Below are 18,574 nucleotides of genomic sequence, written 5' to 3'. Positions count from 1 at the left end.
TATTTATCCAAAATATTTCTAATTCATATAGGTAACATATCTCCAATAGTTAGATAGTATATCCAATCTTTGATGAAAAAAAAACAAAAGATAGTATACCCAATCTGTCATTTATATAAGATTATTATCTTTTATTTTTTAGTCAAATATTGGATATACTATCTAACTATTGGAGATCCGTTTTCTTTATGAATTAGGAATCTTTTGGATAAATTCTAACTAGTATAATATAATATGTATCACATTTATATATAAATAATACATTTTTACCAATGAAACAATCACTTTCTATACATAAGAAAAATCCTCATAGACATGGAGAACACAAAAATGTTCGTATTGGTAGCGATGATGTTAATGATTGGAAACCATCTAACTGAATCGGTTTACGCGTCTGATCCAATATCGCGTGCATTATGCTTTTTTAAATGTAATGAACTGTGTATTATTGATCCATTTAATCTTCTAAACGCTAAAAAATGTGACCTCAAATGTGCTAAGGAATGTGGTATGCCTGGTTATGTAAAACAAGACACAATCAACCAAATTGACTATTTATGCCAAGTGGGTTGTGTTAATCATCGTTGTGCTCTTACTGAAAATCAAAGTAAGTTTAGCCTTACTTTTATTCTAGCTGATAATGAATTGGTTTATATATTCTTATGCGATATCATGATTCTCCATTAATATTATATATATATATATATATATATCATTAATGTTTTTGTGGTTGTGTTTTATGGACAGATATGGGGAAAGCTGCGGGCTGTGTGAATTCATGTTCAGAAATTTGTAATAAAAAGAACTAATAGCGATAGAATATGTTATATTATAACAATTTAATGTTTAATGAAGATAGTATGAATCAAATCAATTAAATATACAATTAGGTTAAGATCTGCGCCTTGCATGGAATGAATATTATATATATAAATTATTTTATATGTTATATGTTTATAATATATTATGAAATAATAAATATATATTGAATAATTAAAAAGTCATTATCTACTACTTATATAATTAAATTGGTGCGAACGTATTAATAAATTTTATAAATCGAAAAAATAATTTTTCTATTTGATATGATATATAATTAAATTTAGATGATAGTAACATATATATAGTATATTTTAATATTAATATTTATTAGATGATGCTTTTTGCTCATATATTTTTATCATTTGTATCTGTTATAGAAAAAAGTCTAAATTAATGATAACAAAATTTTTACTGTGAGATTAGTGGTTTAAATAATTTATAATATTTTAAGAAATTAAGCTGTCAATATTTTTTCAAATTTTTTATCAAAAAAAATGTTCAAAGTAAATTTCAAAATTAAGATATTTATGTATTTTTATATGGCATATAGTTTAATTTAAAATGATACATATATTTATATATCTTTTATTTTTGATACTTATTAAATGAGAATTTTAACTTATATTATTTTTTTAATTATTTGTATCATGTCATAACAAAAGTTTTAAATCATAGATCACAAAATTTGAATGTGAAACTTTTAACAGTTTTAGTAATTTATCCTTGTTTTTAAAAATTCAAAATATAATATATAAATATTTTTTTTATTTTTTATTATATGGTTACTATGATTGTTTAATTTATTTTAATAGTTTAAAATTAAACAAATATAATTATAATATACACTTATTTTTATCAAATCTTTATTCAAAATCATTTATTGTCATATATACTTTAGCCACATTAGGCAATTCCGTAATCTTATTTAAGGAAATAATGAAGCACATTAATAATGTATTTATTGTGATTTAATAAAAATCTTATTATATATTTAGATGGACCAACCTATTTTTCTAAAGGCTCTAAGAATTATTTTAGTGATTACACGTGACTACAAAAAATGTTACAATGTTTCTCAAATAATATATAGGGGATTCAAAGCCTGTTTTCTAAATCGCATGTTTTCTATATATTTAAATATGGCTCGTAACTCGCAGTAACTGTGTCAATAAACAAAAGTAACTTGCAAGTGTATCACGAAACATTCGATTCTAGAATAATATGGTTTTCTAGAACTGGATATATATGATGGCTCAAGCAAATATCATCTTAGATTTCGTGTTTTTCACTTTTTGGATTTCTTGTAAATTGTTTTTAATGAAATCAAGTCATATACAAATTTATATTTTTCATCTAATAAAATATACATATAAAGAAAATATTTTAGTATTTCAAAAGGATATTTTATTTTAAAATATTTTTAAAAGTTAATATTACTATTCTGTGAATTTTCTATTTTTTTATGAAATCATATTATACATACATATATATTTTCATTTTTCAATTCTTTTTTTTTATTTATAAGAAAATTCATTTTTGCTATTTGTATATGTTTTCAAAAAAATTTAAAAAGGAAACTAAATAAGAATTAAATAATAGTATTGTAAATGTAATATTTTTAATTCATTGCTATTTGTATATGTTTTCAGAAAATTTTAAAAAGGAAACTAAATAAGAAATAAATAATAGTATTGTAAATATAATATTTTTAATTCATTAAAGGTATCAGTGTAACCAACCATCGTTATAGTTAACGTGAGTAAAAACCTAATTTCTCAGATAATATTATATATATATATATATGTTTGTTCATTGGGATCATGAATTGGTGTTGAAAGACTTGATATCTTATGCTTTCTTACTTTATCTTGTTCGCTAATGGTAATGTAAACTTCTTACAGTATTGGCAAACCGTATTTGCTTTTTCCTAGCCTTCGTATCGAATATTTCACAATTATTTGACTTTTCATTCATGAGTAGTCCTTTTAGTTTTAGACTTTGATTAAACACCGGGAATTATCTCATTTTCGTTTTTTTTAAAGAAAATCATGTACCAGATAAATTTAATGTTAAGCAAAAATTTGCGTATTGGTTTTTATTTTATGTCTAAACACTAAAGAAATCGTTATCAAAATATTAATTCTGAAAGTATATTAAATTTAGAGTAAATTAGCTAAATATACTAACAAAGGTGGGATATCATTGAATGGGGGGAAAATGGTAATGTTGGGGGGAAGAAAATTGGAGGGATATAGGGTATGGAGTGCAAATAGGGAAAAAGTGGTGTGTAGGGAGTACAAATTCTCTTAAATTTATATGCATCAGTAAAACTTCAAGTTAGCCCGAATGAAATCCGGTCGAATGTGGTTATAGTAAGCGCAAAGAAAATAGGTTCATAATCAACATCTACATCTGAGGGATGTAGGGGATCAAAGACCCTATGGTACAATGCATTTAGGATTAAGAAAAGTTTTGTTATAGGAAAAATGAAATTGGATAAATATAAATTTAGTGGATTAAAAAATTTTCATTTACATAACCAGTATACAAAATTTAAACTGATATTTGTTTCAATTGTTTTTTACTTTATTTAGATTCGTTTCTTTTTCGAAATTCATTCTTATTTGGTGGTGTTTTGTTTAGTATATGTATACACGATAACAACCGGATAATCTGAAACCGAAAACAACTATGAAAAATTTATGAATTCTTTACAATATTTAGAAAATAATATTTTAATCTTATAAAATTGTTTGAAATAATATCTCTTTGATTAAAAAATTGGTGAATATGAATTTCTTTGAAACTATTTCGGCCTCCCATTCATCATTTCATCTCCTATTGGCTATTTGGTCTTTTTATTGGCCCGGCAATGCAAATCGTATATTCTTAATTGGGCCGTTAACTCATACCAAAGCCCAATAAAATTTATAAGAAACCCTAATTCTAAACCCCTTTTTAAACCCCACACTTGCGCCTCTTCCTCCTCCATCACTCAAAACCCTTTTTCCGACAAGAACCCTAAACCCAACAGCCGACACCATGACAGAAGTCGAAGAAGTTCCAGCCGACACCGGAGACTACATGATCAAGCCCCAAAGCTTCACCCCCGCCATCGACACATCCCAGTGGCCCCTCCTCCTCAAGAACTACGACCTCCTCAACGTCCGTACCGGTCACTACACTCCCATCTCCTCCGGCCACTCCCCTCTCAAGCGTCCCCTCATTGACTACATCCGCTACGGTGTCATCAACCTCGACAAGCCCTCGAACCCTTCTTCCCACGAGGTCGTCGCTTGGATAAAACGCATCCTCCGCGTTGAGAAGACAGGACACAGTGGAACCCTTGACCCTAAAGTCACGGGTAACCTCATCGTCTGCATCGACAGAGCCACGAGGCTTGTGAAGTCTCAGCAAGGCGCGGGGAAAGAGTACGTCTGCGTTGCTCGTCTCCACTCTGCTGTCCCCGATGTTGCGAAGGTGGCGAGGGCTCTTGAGTCTCTCACCGGAGCTGTGTTCCAGAGACCGCCTTTGATCTCTGCTGTGAAGAGACAGCTGAGGATTAGGACGATCTATCAGAGTAAGTTGCTTGAGTACGATGCGGATAGGCATTTGGTTGTGTTCTGGGTTTCTTGTGAGGCGGGTACTTACATTAGGACCATGTGTGTTCACTTGGGGTTGCTTCTTGGTGTCGGTGGGCATATGCAAGAGCTTAGGAGGGTTAGGTCTGGGATCTTGGGTGAGAATGATAACATGGTTACTATGCATGATGTCATGGACGCTCAGTGGATGTATGATAACTACAAGGATGAGAGTTATCTCAGGAGGGTTATTATGCCTCTTGAGGTGATCTTGACGAGCTACAAGAGGCTCGTTGTGAAGGACTCTGCGGTTAATGCGATCTGCTACGGTGCTAAGCTGATGATTCCCGGGCTGTTGAGGTTCGAGAATGATATTGATGTTGGTACTGAGGTTGTTTTGATGACGACTAAAGGTGAGGCGATTGCTGTTGGTATCGCTGAGATGACGACCTCTGTGATGGCGACGTGTGATCATGGCGTTGTGGCGAAGATCAAGAGGGTGGTGATGGATAGGGATACTTACCCGAGGAAGTGGGGTTTGGGGCCTAGAGCTTCGATGAAGAAGAAGCTTATCGCTGATGGGAAGTTGGATAAGCATGGGAAGCCTAATGAGAAGACGCCTGTTGAGTGGAGCAGGAACGTTGTTTTGCCAACAGGTGGTGATGCTATGATCGCTGGTGCTGCTGCGGCTCCTGAGAAGGTTGTAGCTGTCGTGGAGAAGGTCGAGGCTGAGAATGGAGAAGTGAGCAAGCGTAAGCACAAGCGTGATGAGAGCAGTGACAGCCCCGCTCCTGTGTCAACCAAGAAGGCGAAGACCAAAGATGTTGAAGGAGGTGAGGGTGAAGAGAAGGTGAAGTCTGAGAAGAAGGAGAAGAAGAAGAAGAAGGACAAGGAGGAGGAGAAAGAAGAGGTAGCGACACCAAAGTCAGAGAAGAAGAAAAAGAAGAGCAAGGAGACTGATGAAGCTGCTTCAGCGGAGAAGAGTGAGAAGAAGAAGAAAAAGAAGAGCAAGGAGGTAGATGAAGCTGCTTCAGCGGAGAAGAGTGAGAAGAAGAAAAAGAAGGACAAGAAGAAGAAAAGCAAAGACAGCGAAGATGAGGAATAATTAGTTTGAGTTTTGTGTTATGGTATCTATTCTGGATAAAAGTGAGACAAAAGGCATTTTATGCTTGTATCCAACGTCTCACTTCAGATTAGTTTTTTTTTTTCTTAGTTTTTTACATTTATGTTTTTCCTTTTATCTGCAAGACTTTATGAGTGATGGTTTTGGTTCTTATGTTTTTCAACATTCTACAGTGTGAAAGTTCGTTTTGTGATAATGATAACTCTTGTTATTTGCTTGAACATGTGGATCAAGTTACAATGAATAATTTAATTATAGGAAACTTGGACAACCTGTGGAAGGACTCAAACAATAACTAATCTCAACTTTACTACTTCATATGGATAGAGCAATTTACCAGGTATGTGACTGCACACCAAGAACACATTAACTCATGTATGGAATGGATAAAAGGAATGTGGACTTGTTTGCATTTAGTACTTGTTAATGGATTGAGAGAGAGAGCATTGTTGTTTTACCAGTTTCTTGGGTCCTTGTCCTTTGTGTTAGTTAAGTCTGTTTGGCAATGAGGATACGACTAAGTCTGTTTGGTTACAGGTTTATAAGTCCTCCTTATTGCCATTGGACCGAGCACGAGAAGTCTCCCTGTTATTGCCGCTATATAAGAAATAATGAACACGAGGATAATACTGAAGTTATCTACTAGGATCCGAAAGATGTTTGAATCCGACGAGCGTTTCAAAACACATCGACTATTTGTGTGTGCAAAAGAGAACTATTTTTTCTTCTTTTTTCACATTTGTCATGTAACGTAAATTTGGATTCCCAAATATAGAAAGTCCAAAAAGACTAGCGTGCGTCTTACGTCTCCATTTTTGTCTCTTACCAAATGAATCTGAAAAAAGTTATTTTCCTCTGTTCTTCCCCTTTTACCATAGATCCAAATGCATCTCTCTCAAAACACTTTCTATCATGTTTTATTCTTTCGATTAACCTCTTTTGATTCTTGTCTTGCATGCGTTTAGAATAGGTCTCTGAGTCCCCAGACACAATGGATATAAGCAACGAGGCAAGCGTGGATCCGTTCTCAATAGGACCCACGGGTATCATCGGAAGAACAATAGCCTTTCGTGTCCTGCTCTGCAAATCAACGACTACGCTCAGACACAAACTGTTCAGATTCCTCGTGTGTTTCTACGGAGGAGCTAGATCTTTTCTATCACCGTGTGTGTCCTGGCTACACCCAAGGAACCCACAAGGGATATTAGCTATGGTGACGACGATGGCCTTTATGTTGAACCGCTACACAAGCTTGAAAGCAAAGGCTGAGATGGCTTACAGGAGAAAGTTCTGGAGGAACATGATGACAGCTGCATTGACTCATGAGGAATGGTCTCACGCCGCCAAGATGCTTGATAAAGAGACCCCGAAGATGAACGAGACAGATCTTTTCGACGTGGAGCTCGTGAGGAACAAGCTCGAGGAGCTTAAGCATAGACGTCACGAGAATTCTCTGAGAGACATTATCTTCTGCATGAGAGCTGATCTTGTGAGGAACCTCGGTAACATGTGTAACCCTGAGCTTCACAAAGGAAGGCTTCAGGTTCCGAAACTCATCAAGGAGTATATAGACGAGGTCTCTACGCAGCTTAGGATGGTTTGTGATACGGACACTGAAGAGCTTTCTCTCGAGGAGAAACTATCTTTCATGCACGAGACGAGGCACGCGTTTGGAAGAACGGCTCTCCTTCTAAGCGGAGGAGCTTCTCTTGGTGCGTTCCATCTCGGTGTGGTTAAGACCCTTGTGGAACACAAGCTGTTGCCGAGGATTATAGCCGGTTCAAGCGTGGGGTCTGTGATGTGTGCGGTCGTGGGGACAAGGTCGTGGCCTGAGTTACAAAGCTTCTTTGAAGGCTCGTGGCACGCGTTGCAGTTCTTTGATCAGATGGGAGGGATCTTCACTATTGCGAAACGTGTTATGACTCAAGGTGCGGTTCATGAGATCAGACATTTGCAATGGAAGCTGAGGAACCTCACCAACAATCTCACGTTTCAAGAGGCTTACGACATGACAGGACGGATTCTTGGGATAACGGTTTGTTCCCCGAGGAAGCACGAGCCGCCTAGATGTCTTAACTATCTGACTTCTCCTCATGTCGTGATATGGAGTGCAGTGACTGCTTCTTGTGCCTTCCCTGGTCTTTTTGAAGCTCAGGAACTCATGGCTAAGGACAGAACTGGTGAGATTGTTCCTTATCACCCAATATTTAATCCTGAAGAGACCTCAGGAGCATCGGTTAGGCGATGGAGAGACGGTAGTTTGGAGATGGACTTACCGATGATTCAACTCAAAGAGCTTTTTAATGTTAACCATTTCATTGTGAGTCAAGCTAACCCTCACATAGCACCTTTCTTGAGGATGAAGGAGTTTGTGAGAGCTTGTGGAGGCAGATTTGCAGCAAAGGTTTTCACATTAACTTGTTTCACACGTAATAGACAAAATTGTGATTCATTTATCATAAGTAAATCTCTTGTTCTATCATAGCTTGCTCAACTTATGGAGATGGAAGTGAAGCATAGATGTAATCAAGTACTAGAGCTCGGGTTGCCTCTGAGAGAAGTAGCTAAGCTGTTTGCTCAAGAATGGGAAGGAGATGTCACAATCGTCATGCCCGCCACTATTTCTCAGGTAAGCAAAATTCTTGTAACAATTTAGGGGTGGACAAAAAAAATCAGAATCGAGAATTGAAAACCCGATAGAAATGAATCCGAACCGAACTGAGCCGAAGTAAATTTTGTAAAGGTCTTACAATATTTTAGGTTCTAATTTTATCCATGTATAAAAAAATCCCTAAAAATTCAAAAATTAAAAAAAAAAAGAGAGAACTATACCAAACCTGAATTCAGAACAAACAAATTCGGTGAAATGATAAAATATCCTAATGAGTGCTAAAATAAATATTTAAACCATAAATAGTTTGTCCAAAAAAAATATTTAAACAATAAATTTGTTCCAAAAACAACCATATAAATAAATAACTCAAATATTCAGTTGGATGTATAGTTTGGTATTTGATCATAAACATCTAAATTTGTATGTTGTATATTTTCTAAATAAGTTTTTTTCTCTAGTAGTTTTGAATTAAAAAATATTTTTAGATAGCATAAACGGATATTCGTATCCAAACCAAACCGCGAAAATTCAAATCGAATTTCATCTTAACAGAGCTAATCTTATCGTCTTGCTCTATGTGTTTCATATACAGTACTTGAAGATCATACAAAACCCATCCAACGTAGAGATTCAAAAGGCAGCAAACCAAGGAAGGAGATGCACCTGGGAGAAGCTCGCCGTCATCAAAGCAAACTTCGGCATCGAACTCGCCCTCGACGAGTGCGTCGCCGTCCTCAACCACATGCGCCGCATCAAACGCACCGCACGAAGAGCAGCAGCCGCCGCCTCCGCCTCCGTCTCCGTCTCATCCTCCTCCCAACATCCTCTACCCGTAGGCCCCACCAGATTCAGCGCCTCCAGAAGAATCCCTTCCTGGAACTGCATCGCGCGCGAGAACTCAGCCGGATCCGTCGACGACGACGTCCTCGCCGAAGCCGCGTTGCTCTACCAGCAACTCGTCGTCCACCGAGGCGGTAACTGCAACAGCTCGCACGACGGAGATTCCCCGGAGGCTGGAGACTGGACTAGGTCTGGTGGACCGTTGGAGAGGACCACGTCTGCTCAGATGTTCATGGACTACGTTCAGAACCTCGACGGTGCTGATCCGGGGGTTGATTTGAACGGAGACGCTTCTTCGAGGAGCATCACGGTGGCGGAAGGGGATTATCTGCAGACGGGGAGGACGCATAATGGATTCGTGTTGAATCTTGTTAGAGGGGAGAGTTTGAGGAGGAATAATCAAGATGTGGAGGATAGGCAAAACGTTGATGAAGCTCCCGAGTGCGTTCAGCTTGATTCTCCGGAGAAGGATATTGATAGAGGTAGCTCGGCGTCTGAAGACGGAGACGCGGAGGTAGAGACGGTGGTGGATACGAACCTAAGCCACCACGAGTAATGGTTGATGTTTCCTTTTTTGGAAAGAAATATGTTGTAAATCTTATATGGTTACTTTTAAATTTTGTAGTACAGTCCTTTATATTTTGTAAAAAATTTATTTTAGTGATGAAACTTTTTGTTTGATTGTTATTTTATTCTGCCACCAAAGAAAAAATTAATTAATGATTTAACTACGATTTCTAAAGAATAATGTTATACATAAGTTAATGCTCGAGCTTAACTGATCTACCATATTTTTAAGTTTTAGATAGACGCTCTGTATAACTTGGAATTGCAAATGAAAATCTTTTGAGAATGTCAGTTTGAGTTTCACTGAAATCATAATTACCCAATATTCGAGATTTCTTCAAGAGTCGAATAATTACTTGGGTTTAACCTATTGTATTTGTACACGTTAACATTGTCGTGAAGTTTTTTTTTTTTTTTAACACAATAAATTTTTTACTGAAATACATGACAATTCAAATGAACTGTATATTTTATAATCATATGTATTTGACTTAAATAAAAAGAATCTTTGATAATTGAGATAGTTATATATTTTTGTTTTGTTTTGTTATACAGTTACTTCCGCGACGCATAAATCCGAATCTAGTGTATATATATGGTCAAAACTATTTTTAGTGTCTCATTTTTTTTATAAAAGGCTTCATTGATTCCAAAAACAAATAAACTATTGTTGTTTTTATATTCTACATAAGTAAATGGCCCTTTTGTTTGTGGCCTCCTTTGTCTTCTCATTTCCTTTCACTTTTCATGGAATAAACGTTTACATTTGTTGGCATGTGTCGCATGTCCATATATTCACATAGAAAAAGACCACAACCAAAAATTAACTAGTTCTTGAATATGTCTTATCATAACTAGAAAATGATCGTCTTAGAAGAAAACCTAGAAGTGGTGGTGGTGATGATGATGATACATCGTTGACGGGTCATGATAATGATGATGATGCAGGCCCGTTTCTTCCGTTTGAATGCCATGTTCATCTCCAAAATCCGGATTTGTAGCTCCACGATTAAGATAAACCAATCTTGAATCCAAACTACTCCCCTTCGTGCGTTTGTCTTTCATCCTAGGGTAGATCACGGTGTTGTTAACGTTATTGTTATTGTTCCCTTCTTCTCGAGAAATCACCATTGCAGCAGACTGGACCAGCTCGAGACAAAGTCTGAGCTTATTAGGCTCAATGTGAGTCAATCCATGAATTGTCCCCTTAAACAAGAAATCTGAAGTTAGGGTTCTAAGGATGTCAAGAGGAGTGATACCATCAACTGTCTGAACGGTTGGATCAGCATGGTGGTCAAGTAACACGGCCACCATATCCGGAGAGACCATCTCAGCTGCGATGTGGAGTGCGGTTTTCCTGGTGGGACCTGCCGGATGGTTCACATCAGCTGCTCCAAGCTCAAGAAGTGCCTTCACAACCTCTCTACTACAATTCTCCACCGCGTAAAACAAAGCTAATGACTCGTCTAGATTGAGTCCTTCTCCCATAACCATTAGCTTTACTAGCTCAAAATCCGAGGAGTCTAATGCTCGTCTCATCCTCTTGATCTTCTGGTCCTCTAGGTTTAGAGCCGAGTTTTGGTCTTGTTGGTGAGGCATTAGAGAACGTAGAGGTATGGATGATTTGAGACGAAGCTCCTCAACCTTGCCTAAGAGTTCGATTGGGAGATGTTTGGCTAGAATTTCTGTTGGAAAACCAGATTTGGCGACTAGGTAGGAGCATGTGGTCCATAACTGATGCATGTCTTGCTTTCTTGAAGCTATTAGTACTTTCATCACGTCTTCAATGGAGGCTTTCTCCACCATGCTTGTCAAATGTTTCTGTGATTAAAAAGAAAAAGAAAGTTAAGACAAAGTGTTGAATTTGTAGACACTATCCATTATTTATTTTCCATTTGCATCAATATGCATGTTCGTTCATTGTATAGGAGTACTCAAAAGGAACTATTTTTGCACCAAGGGTTTTCATTGTATCTAACTCCAAATGAGGAAAGTGAGGTAAGACCATGATAGGAAAAAAACCTAATGGTGGCCTATAGAATGATAAAATCTTTTGATTCATTGCATTTGTGGAATTGCTGAACTTAAATGGCCGTTATAGACATATATCATATATGTCATAGTAAATTCATGCAAAATCGCATAATGATCGTGTCAATCCTCTTAGCCCAAACAAAACAAGTTAATGATATCATTTTTTCTCAATTGGTGGGTTACTAATAAAATCCCTATTATTTATTATAGTCAAAGTTACTATTTTCAAAATATATATTTATGTGAAATAATGAGTTTGGATCATGGATGAAAGAAAACCACACAAAAAAAACCAAAAGTTATTAATTGAGTAATTTTTCTATTTGTGCAACACAACACATCAGTTCATCGCCGTCGAAGTCCTGAAAGAAAGTTTCAGTACGTGCAATGCAAGAAATCTTTAACCTTAGTTACACATGAAATCTATATAATACCAGCTCTTATCTATTTTTTATATACGTGTATCATCATCAATAGGGTTTCGAAATTTAACTCAACCGAACTGAACCAAACCGAGCCAAAGCGGAACAGTTCATTACCAAGATTAAAGATCAAGAATCAATTAACCTAAGAAGACTTTCTTAATTAATTAGAACCTGAGTAAGCAACGCGAGCTGCTCAACTCCAAAATAACGAGCGGCGGCTAAGATATCTAAGGAGAGATCAACGGCTGCAGTGCACTGCGTGTGCCAACATCCTCTATCTCCACAGTTTGATCTTGACTCGTGCTTATGCGGTACGAGTGAGACTTGACCACTGTATAAGAACTGAAGTAGAAGCAAGAAAACTTCGTAACTTACAGAGTTAACCGGTACGACTCCTCCCACTGAGGCCACTCTGGCTCCTGAAGCTGAACTGGTTACTGTTTGTGGAGGATCAGATCCGTAGAAAAATTTGCGGAAGAAGAGGCTACGCGCAGCGAGGATGCAGCGGTGAGCGTGGACCAGACGGCCTTCGAGGCTGAAAGTGACGTCAGAGAAAGCCTGGCCGTTGATTAAAAGGTTTAGGTAATCTAACGACAGAGATTCCTCGATACAACTAGTCATCGCTTCTGCTTATTCTTTTTTTTTTGTGTAAAACTTAGGGTTTCAGAGTACTATAAAAAATACTATCCTTTGATTTCATAAGCAATAGAAAATGAAGAAAATGATTTGTTTTCTTGAAAGAAAAAAATCATGTAGGTATAATTGGGTCAAGCTTTTATCTTGAGAAGCACATGGAGAAGATGAAGGAAGAAGAGAGGGAGAGAGTCTATAGTGTTTGAAAGATTGGTCTTTTGTGTATAGAGAGATAGAGAGAGAGAAAGAGAAAGAGACAGAGATCTGAATAGGCGGACCAAGGGGTCTCTAATTAATTTATAATAAATTAAAAGACGATAAAATGATTAATGTCGACATGTGTGCTTTCTTTTATTGGCTGGTAACAGTTTGAGTTCTGAGAAATTTCAGTGATATCCTTTGTTACTAAAATTGGAAGATAACAAAGTGACAATAGGGTTTGCTTAACATATAGTATTATTAGTTTTGTAAATGTCAAATAAAAACCAAGAGAGAGAGAGAGAAAGGGACTCATTATAACATGATTAAGAGATATCATTAGCTACTGAATTTTGTTTTCTTAAGAGATATCATTAGCTACTGAATAACTTAAACCCCAAATTAAACCATATGTCACCTAACACTCTAGAGAAGGAAATATTAATTTAGTTGCAAGAAAATAGAACCTAGACAAGATCTTTGGCAACTGTCTTTTTGGCTTGGTTCACGACATGTGATACACAATCAACACCATGATGTTATATAAGAAACATATAAATATGGGTTTGATACGTTACCTAATGCTAATAAAATGAGGGTTTTCGGTGCAAGGAAGAAATTGTTTTAGAAAGTGCCAAATAACATATTGAAACATGACCGATCACAAAATATTAGAGAATAATAATTTTCAAACAGATTTTTTATACGACATGTTTATGAAACTTTGATTTTTGTTTTTAACTGGATTTGCATCAAGCCACTTTATACATGTCTATGAAACTTGATGACAAAAAAAAAAATGAAACTTGATTTTTTTATTTCAAATCATTTACCACCCTTATCGCAGGACAAACAGACCAACCAAGATCACTATTCTAAGCCAAATGCATGCGTGTTAAATTGCTAATATGAAAATGGTAAATTGGACAGGACGGTAATGGATAAGCACATTGGTCTAATTCGTATAAAGTGAAAACCACTAAAAGCTTGGACTGTACTTAGTAAAAATGTGATTTGATGTTTTGGCGTTTGACCGTTGGTCCATTTCTGACCATCTCTTCTCTTTTTTTTTTTTCTTTTTTTTAGGGTCAAACATCATCTCTTCTCTTGTTTGCCACTTTTTTTTCCACATGAAAAAAGGAAAGTATGTTATTTTCTACGCGATTCATAATAGTTAGGATGGAGAAAAAAAGTAAATGATTTCGGTTATGCTATGGAAGTACTTGGATTTAAAACTAGTTATTCAACTCTTGTGATTCATTAGATTACAAGTTTTGTAAACCGGAAAAAAAGAAACAAGTAACCATCATGGATTCATGGCCCTGATGATAGATAAGTATGTTACAAATTAAGGACATGCAGAAACAATCAATACCAAGATTTCATAATTTCAATATTATTATGTTTCAAAAACTCTTTATTTCTTAAAACGAGATTTTTATTTTATTTTAAACATTCAGTTTTTAGGCGAATTTATAAAATTAATGACAGATGCCAACAAAAACTACTATGTCAAAAGTTCCAAAACAAAAATTACTAGGTACATTTTTACTTAAAATAAAATTTGTCGCATAACTAGTTAGTTAGAGCACTTCCATTCAAAGCGGTATGTGTCTAATTCAGCTAAAGACATGGTCGAGGCTGAACAAGTCAATTTATTTTGTATCAGAAACAATAATGCAGGTAAAAAGTATTTTGAGGTCAGAAAAAAGAAATTCGTTAATCACAATAAATAATGTAAAATTAAAAATTGGTGGTGTAGGGCTGAAGGACATGCGGATGCATGTCGGCCGGTAGATCGGGTCCATCTGTCAGGCCACTATAATATTTCCTACTTATTTTTTGTTTTAATTTAATTTCTTGAAACACTATCAAGAATTACAAAATATCAAACCTAAACTAAATTTTATAAACCACTTCAATTAAAATAGTAGGTCAAATAAATTTAAAGATGATTAAAACACTTAAGCCTGTCCTCATCGCTGTAAGCGGATGCAGATATGGATTTACAGTTGAAAAACTTGTTAAGTTTAATCAATTAAATATATTGGTAAAATTATAGCATTTTATTGTGTTTGTATCAATAGTATTATCTGTATACATCCAAAGAGCTGTTTATGATATGCAATATATATATATAATTATCTACTAATTTTTAATATGAATTAATCATCTACAACTGCTAATTAAATTTTATTGGAAAAACATAAATTATATATATATATATATATTATGTAACTTAGTGGAAAAACATTAGAATTGCATAGAAATACATTGAGCTATTTATCTCTATGAGAAAACAAACATTAACGTCTTAAGTTCAAGGAAAAGAAAAACTGTATTGATGTATATGTTGAAAATGGCATATGTTTAAAAAAAAATGTCATAGGGTTAATGTTTTTGTTTATCATATGCGGATGTCTCATCACTTAATTTTCTTGTTTTTTGCTTGTTGGAAACTTAACTATATATCTGACTAAAAAAATCCTTAACTACATAATTTTTTCTATTAATAATTTTTTTTTGTGCCAAAAGAAATTTAATTACATTGTTTTGACAAATGTTAAGTATATTGCTACGATGTCTTTTCCCCGTCCGGTCTATCTCCTTGAATGAAATATTCTTGGAATGGTACATATACCCTGTGACTTCAGTCAGGAACGCACGAGCGGGCGACATTTATTTCATTTTGTTTATACTTCATCTGTTCTTCGATTTTTTTTTGTCAGCAATCCGCTCTTTAATGATAGATTTTTCAGAAAAAAAAATTTGTTTCAGAAAGATGTATTTTTTTCTATTTTTTTATGTAAAATTTGTAAACTTTAAGAAAATTAATTGACTTCATTGAATTATTATTGGTTAAAAATTATTGAAAACTAAAATTACGGAAAATAATACATTTATTATGGTAGTTTAATTTTTTTTTTATATGTGTGAAAATATTAAAAAGTCTATCTTTGTGAAACGGATGAAGTAGTTTGTTTGACAGAAAAAATAAAGAAAGAAACAAACTGTTTTTTTAATTCAAACCTATCCATCTTATTATACTTGTAGCGTACATATTGATTTTGAATTTTGTTATAGTTGAGAAAAAATGGAAAATATTAGTGAAAAAGAATGACAACCCAAGAAAGCACTTGCACTGTCTTTTCAAATTTTTTTCAATGTTTTTAAGTTCGATCTGGCCATTAAATTAAATTACTATTTTGATCACTAAGACACTAAATCAGTACTAGATTAAACGTGGTTAAATTTAAGATCAATATACTAGTAAATTACAATATATATTTATATATAAATATAATATTATTATTTAATGAAACATAATATAATATAAAATATTGATGTTTTATTTTTCAAAATAATAATAATATTTTGTTTTGCATGTATGAAAACTATTTTACTAATTTTTAATACTAAATTAAATCTTTAGTTAAAAGTTAAGATAATGAATAACTAAAAAAATATTATAGAATTCAATTTTAAATCTAAAATAAGTAAAATATAAATTTATAATAGATTATATAATAAAAAAAGTAAACTAATAACTAATATTATTGTATCAATAAATTTTGGTTCTCTACAATTTTTGTTTCATTTTCTTCTAATGAAATAGTATAATTTTCATCAAAGTAAAAAATCACAAAATCAATTAATTTATCATTTTTTTGTTTAATATTAAAAGTATATGGAAAAATTTAATCAAAAGTTTTAATAATATTATTAGATTTTTATTAGGATCAACGGGTGTAAGATCATGGATTAATAGTGCGTTTTTGAGTTGCTAGTTGCTACCAGATTTTATCAACTTTTTAATTGACATAATTTTTATTAAATCTACCAGATTATATATGGTTTATTAGATTTATCTGTTAGTAAACTGGTTTTTTCTTTCTTTGTATCTCTGTAAATGAAAATTTATTTCAATGCATAAATTTAAAATACTAACCGAATATATCAGTAGGTCCCGTATATATTATATAGTTTAACTTTCTTTTATCGTGATAATGGTTTTACTTTTAGTAGGTCCTCCTTTACCGGATCCTAGGTTTTTGCTAAGACTGTATGATTCGTATTTTGTTATGATACGATAATGCGATCATTTGGAAAAATCAATAAATATTTTTTATCACCAACTTAAACTAATTGTCTAATTATAAAATTTGTTTTTTTTTTGTAAGACTAGTTTATTATGATATTACAATTATATAAAAAATTACATAAATGATTTAACAACCGACAATACTATCTGTTTTATAAGAATCTTGTCTAATTGACATTTAGTTTTTATTTCACCTAATACAAGATCAAGGGAAAAGTTAGAGTATAACACCCTAACCCGTAATAGTTTATACGATTGTTAAAGTATAATAATCGAAGCTAACTCCAATTTTGAATTGCATTATAACTAACTCAGATATCATTTATGTGAAAAAGTCACGGCCATCAAAAATACGCGTCGTTATGTGTAATTTATCTTATTCGCCATCATTATGTGCATGTAGTGTTAGTATATATTTTCTTCAGTTCGATGACAGCTTTGAAGAAGAAAATGACATGAATCTAATTCTAAATCAAGATAATGCTCACTAGTCAAACTCAAAGTCATCTTCAAGTGAAACTCTCGAATCTAAAATACTATACCATTCAAGTTTTAAAACTATTTGTGTAGTCGTATCCAGTCAAATGTCGGCCCTGGCAAGAAGCCAAGGAAGCATCAGCTTCCGGCCTTTGAATGTATAAAATTGTTTTAGGCCAATTTTACAGTGAAAGTTACATTAGTCCGATTGGTAAGTATGCTCTTCTTATAATTCTCTGGTTACAGGTTCGACCTGTGCAGCCTACATTTTCTACTTTTTAATTAAAATAATTTTTAGTAGCCCAAAATACAATTTTTGCTTCCAACCCATTGAAAATCCGGACCGCTACTGCTCATATCCAATATACATTATATCAATGTTCAAAATTTTGCTTATCAGTAATTATATGCTTTGTATAGATCAACCGACTAGAAAAATTATTCGGAACTAAGCTAGACGGGATATAGCGTTAGTGAATTATTTACTATATATTATATTTATATCATATATCGTTTTAAGTTTAGTTATAAAATTAATTTGATAAATTATAATATATTAGATGTACAAAAAAAAACTCAGGCAAACTTGTGACTTTCAGTAACATTATAATTTTATTTAAATTGATTTACACTGATTTAGATCAGTTTATATCCGCTTATACCTATTTGAAGTTGAACTGATTCAAAATTCTTTAAACTAATTTGAAGTGTTTAAATCAAATTTTAATAGAATGATTTTGGATATGATTGATTTATCGTCTATGCAGACGCTTAAACCGATTTATAGAACATTGTATTATACTATATATACTCATATTTGCGGAAAGTGTATCGGTAAAAAGAAAGACAAAAATAGCTGGAGTTTCCAGTACTGCTGCTAAGTAAAAACAGAAGTGTTTCTTAAGTATCGAAAGTGGATAAATAAAATAAATGTAATTTCATGAAAGAATCAGAACAAGAGGATAGGTGGTGAAACAGTAAATCTCAGCTGCTTTTTGTTTGGATAAAGAAGATTTATTTCGAACTGTTAAAAAGTTAAAACATGGAGCTAGATCTTCTAGTGTGGTGGTCATATATAATAATGTTCTTGTTTCTAGAGGCTGTTTTTACCCTATCTGCAACCCATCGGACGTACTTCTCGACCAAAGCTCCTCAGCT

At 33.8% G+C, this 18,574-nt stretch overlaps 3 protein-coding genes and 1 long non-coding RNA gene across 5 annotated transcripts; 3 read left to right on the top strand and 1 right to left on the bottom strand.

The window, feature by feature from the left end:
- Window positions 1-119: 119 nt before the first annotated feature.
- Window positions 120-874, top strand: LOC125576612. The gene is made up of 2 exons (XR_007315038.1): window positions 120-607; window positions 748-874. It is a non-coding gene; the product is annotated as an uncharacterized LOC125576612 (long non-coding RNA).
- A 2,920-nt stretch (window positions 875-3,794) lies between these two features.
- On the top strand, window positions 3,795-5,691 carry LOC106353240 (H/ACA ribonucleoprotein complex subunit 4). Its single transcript, XM_048737057.1, has one exon. It carries the CDS (start codon window positions 3,865-3,867, stop codon window positions 5,506-5,508), a length of 1,644 nt encoding a protein of 547 aa, XP_048593014.1. The 5' UTR covers window positions 3,795-3,864; the 3' UTR covers window positions 5,509-5,691.
- A 279-nt stretch (window positions 5,692-5,970) lies between these two features.
- LOC106356852 (triacylglycerol lipase SDP1L-like) lies at window positions 5,971-9,909 on the top strand. The gene is made up of 3 exons (XM_013796574.3): window positions 5,971-7,930; window positions 8,012-8,155; window positions 8,733-9,909. The coding sequence occupies exons 1-3, from the start codon at window positions 6,518-6,520 to the stop codon at window positions 9,534-9,536; spliced, it is 2,361 nt and encodes a 786-aa protein (XP_013652028.1). The 5' UTR covers window positions 5,971-6,517; the 3' UTR covers window positions 9,537-9,909.
- Window positions 9,910-10,129: 220 nt separating this feature from the next.
- On the bottom strand, window positions 10,130-14,751 carry LOC106356853 (regulatory protein NPR6-like). Of its 2 annotated transcripts, none has more exons than XM_048737056.1 (2): window positions 12,382-14,751; window positions 10,130-11,368 (listed from the first exon to the last, which is right to left on the bottom strand). In XM_048737056.1, exons 1-2 carry the CDS (start codon window positions 12,625-12,627, stop codon window positions 10,430-10,432), a joined length of 1,185 nt encoding a protein of 394 aa, XP_048593013.1. In that variant the 5' UTR covers window positions 12,628-14,751; the 3' UTR covers window positions 10,130-10,429. The 2 variants fall into 2 exon arrangements, with proteins under 2 accessions (XP_048593013.1, XP_013652029.1); XM_013796575.3 differs by having other exon boundaries at window positions 10,132-11,368; window positions 12,178-14,749.
- Between the last annotated feature and the right edge of the window lie 3,823 nt (window positions 14,752-18,574).

This window comes from Brassica napus, chromosome A7 (genome assembly GCF_020379485.1).
Source record: "Brassica napus cultivar Da-Ae chromosome A7, Da-Ae, whole genome shotgun sequence".
Lineage (NCBI taxonomy): Eukaryota > Viridiplantae > Streptophyta > Magnoliopsida > Brassicales > Brassicaceae > Brassica > Brassica napus.
This window is presented reverse-complemented; position numbering and strand designations above follow the sequence as displayed.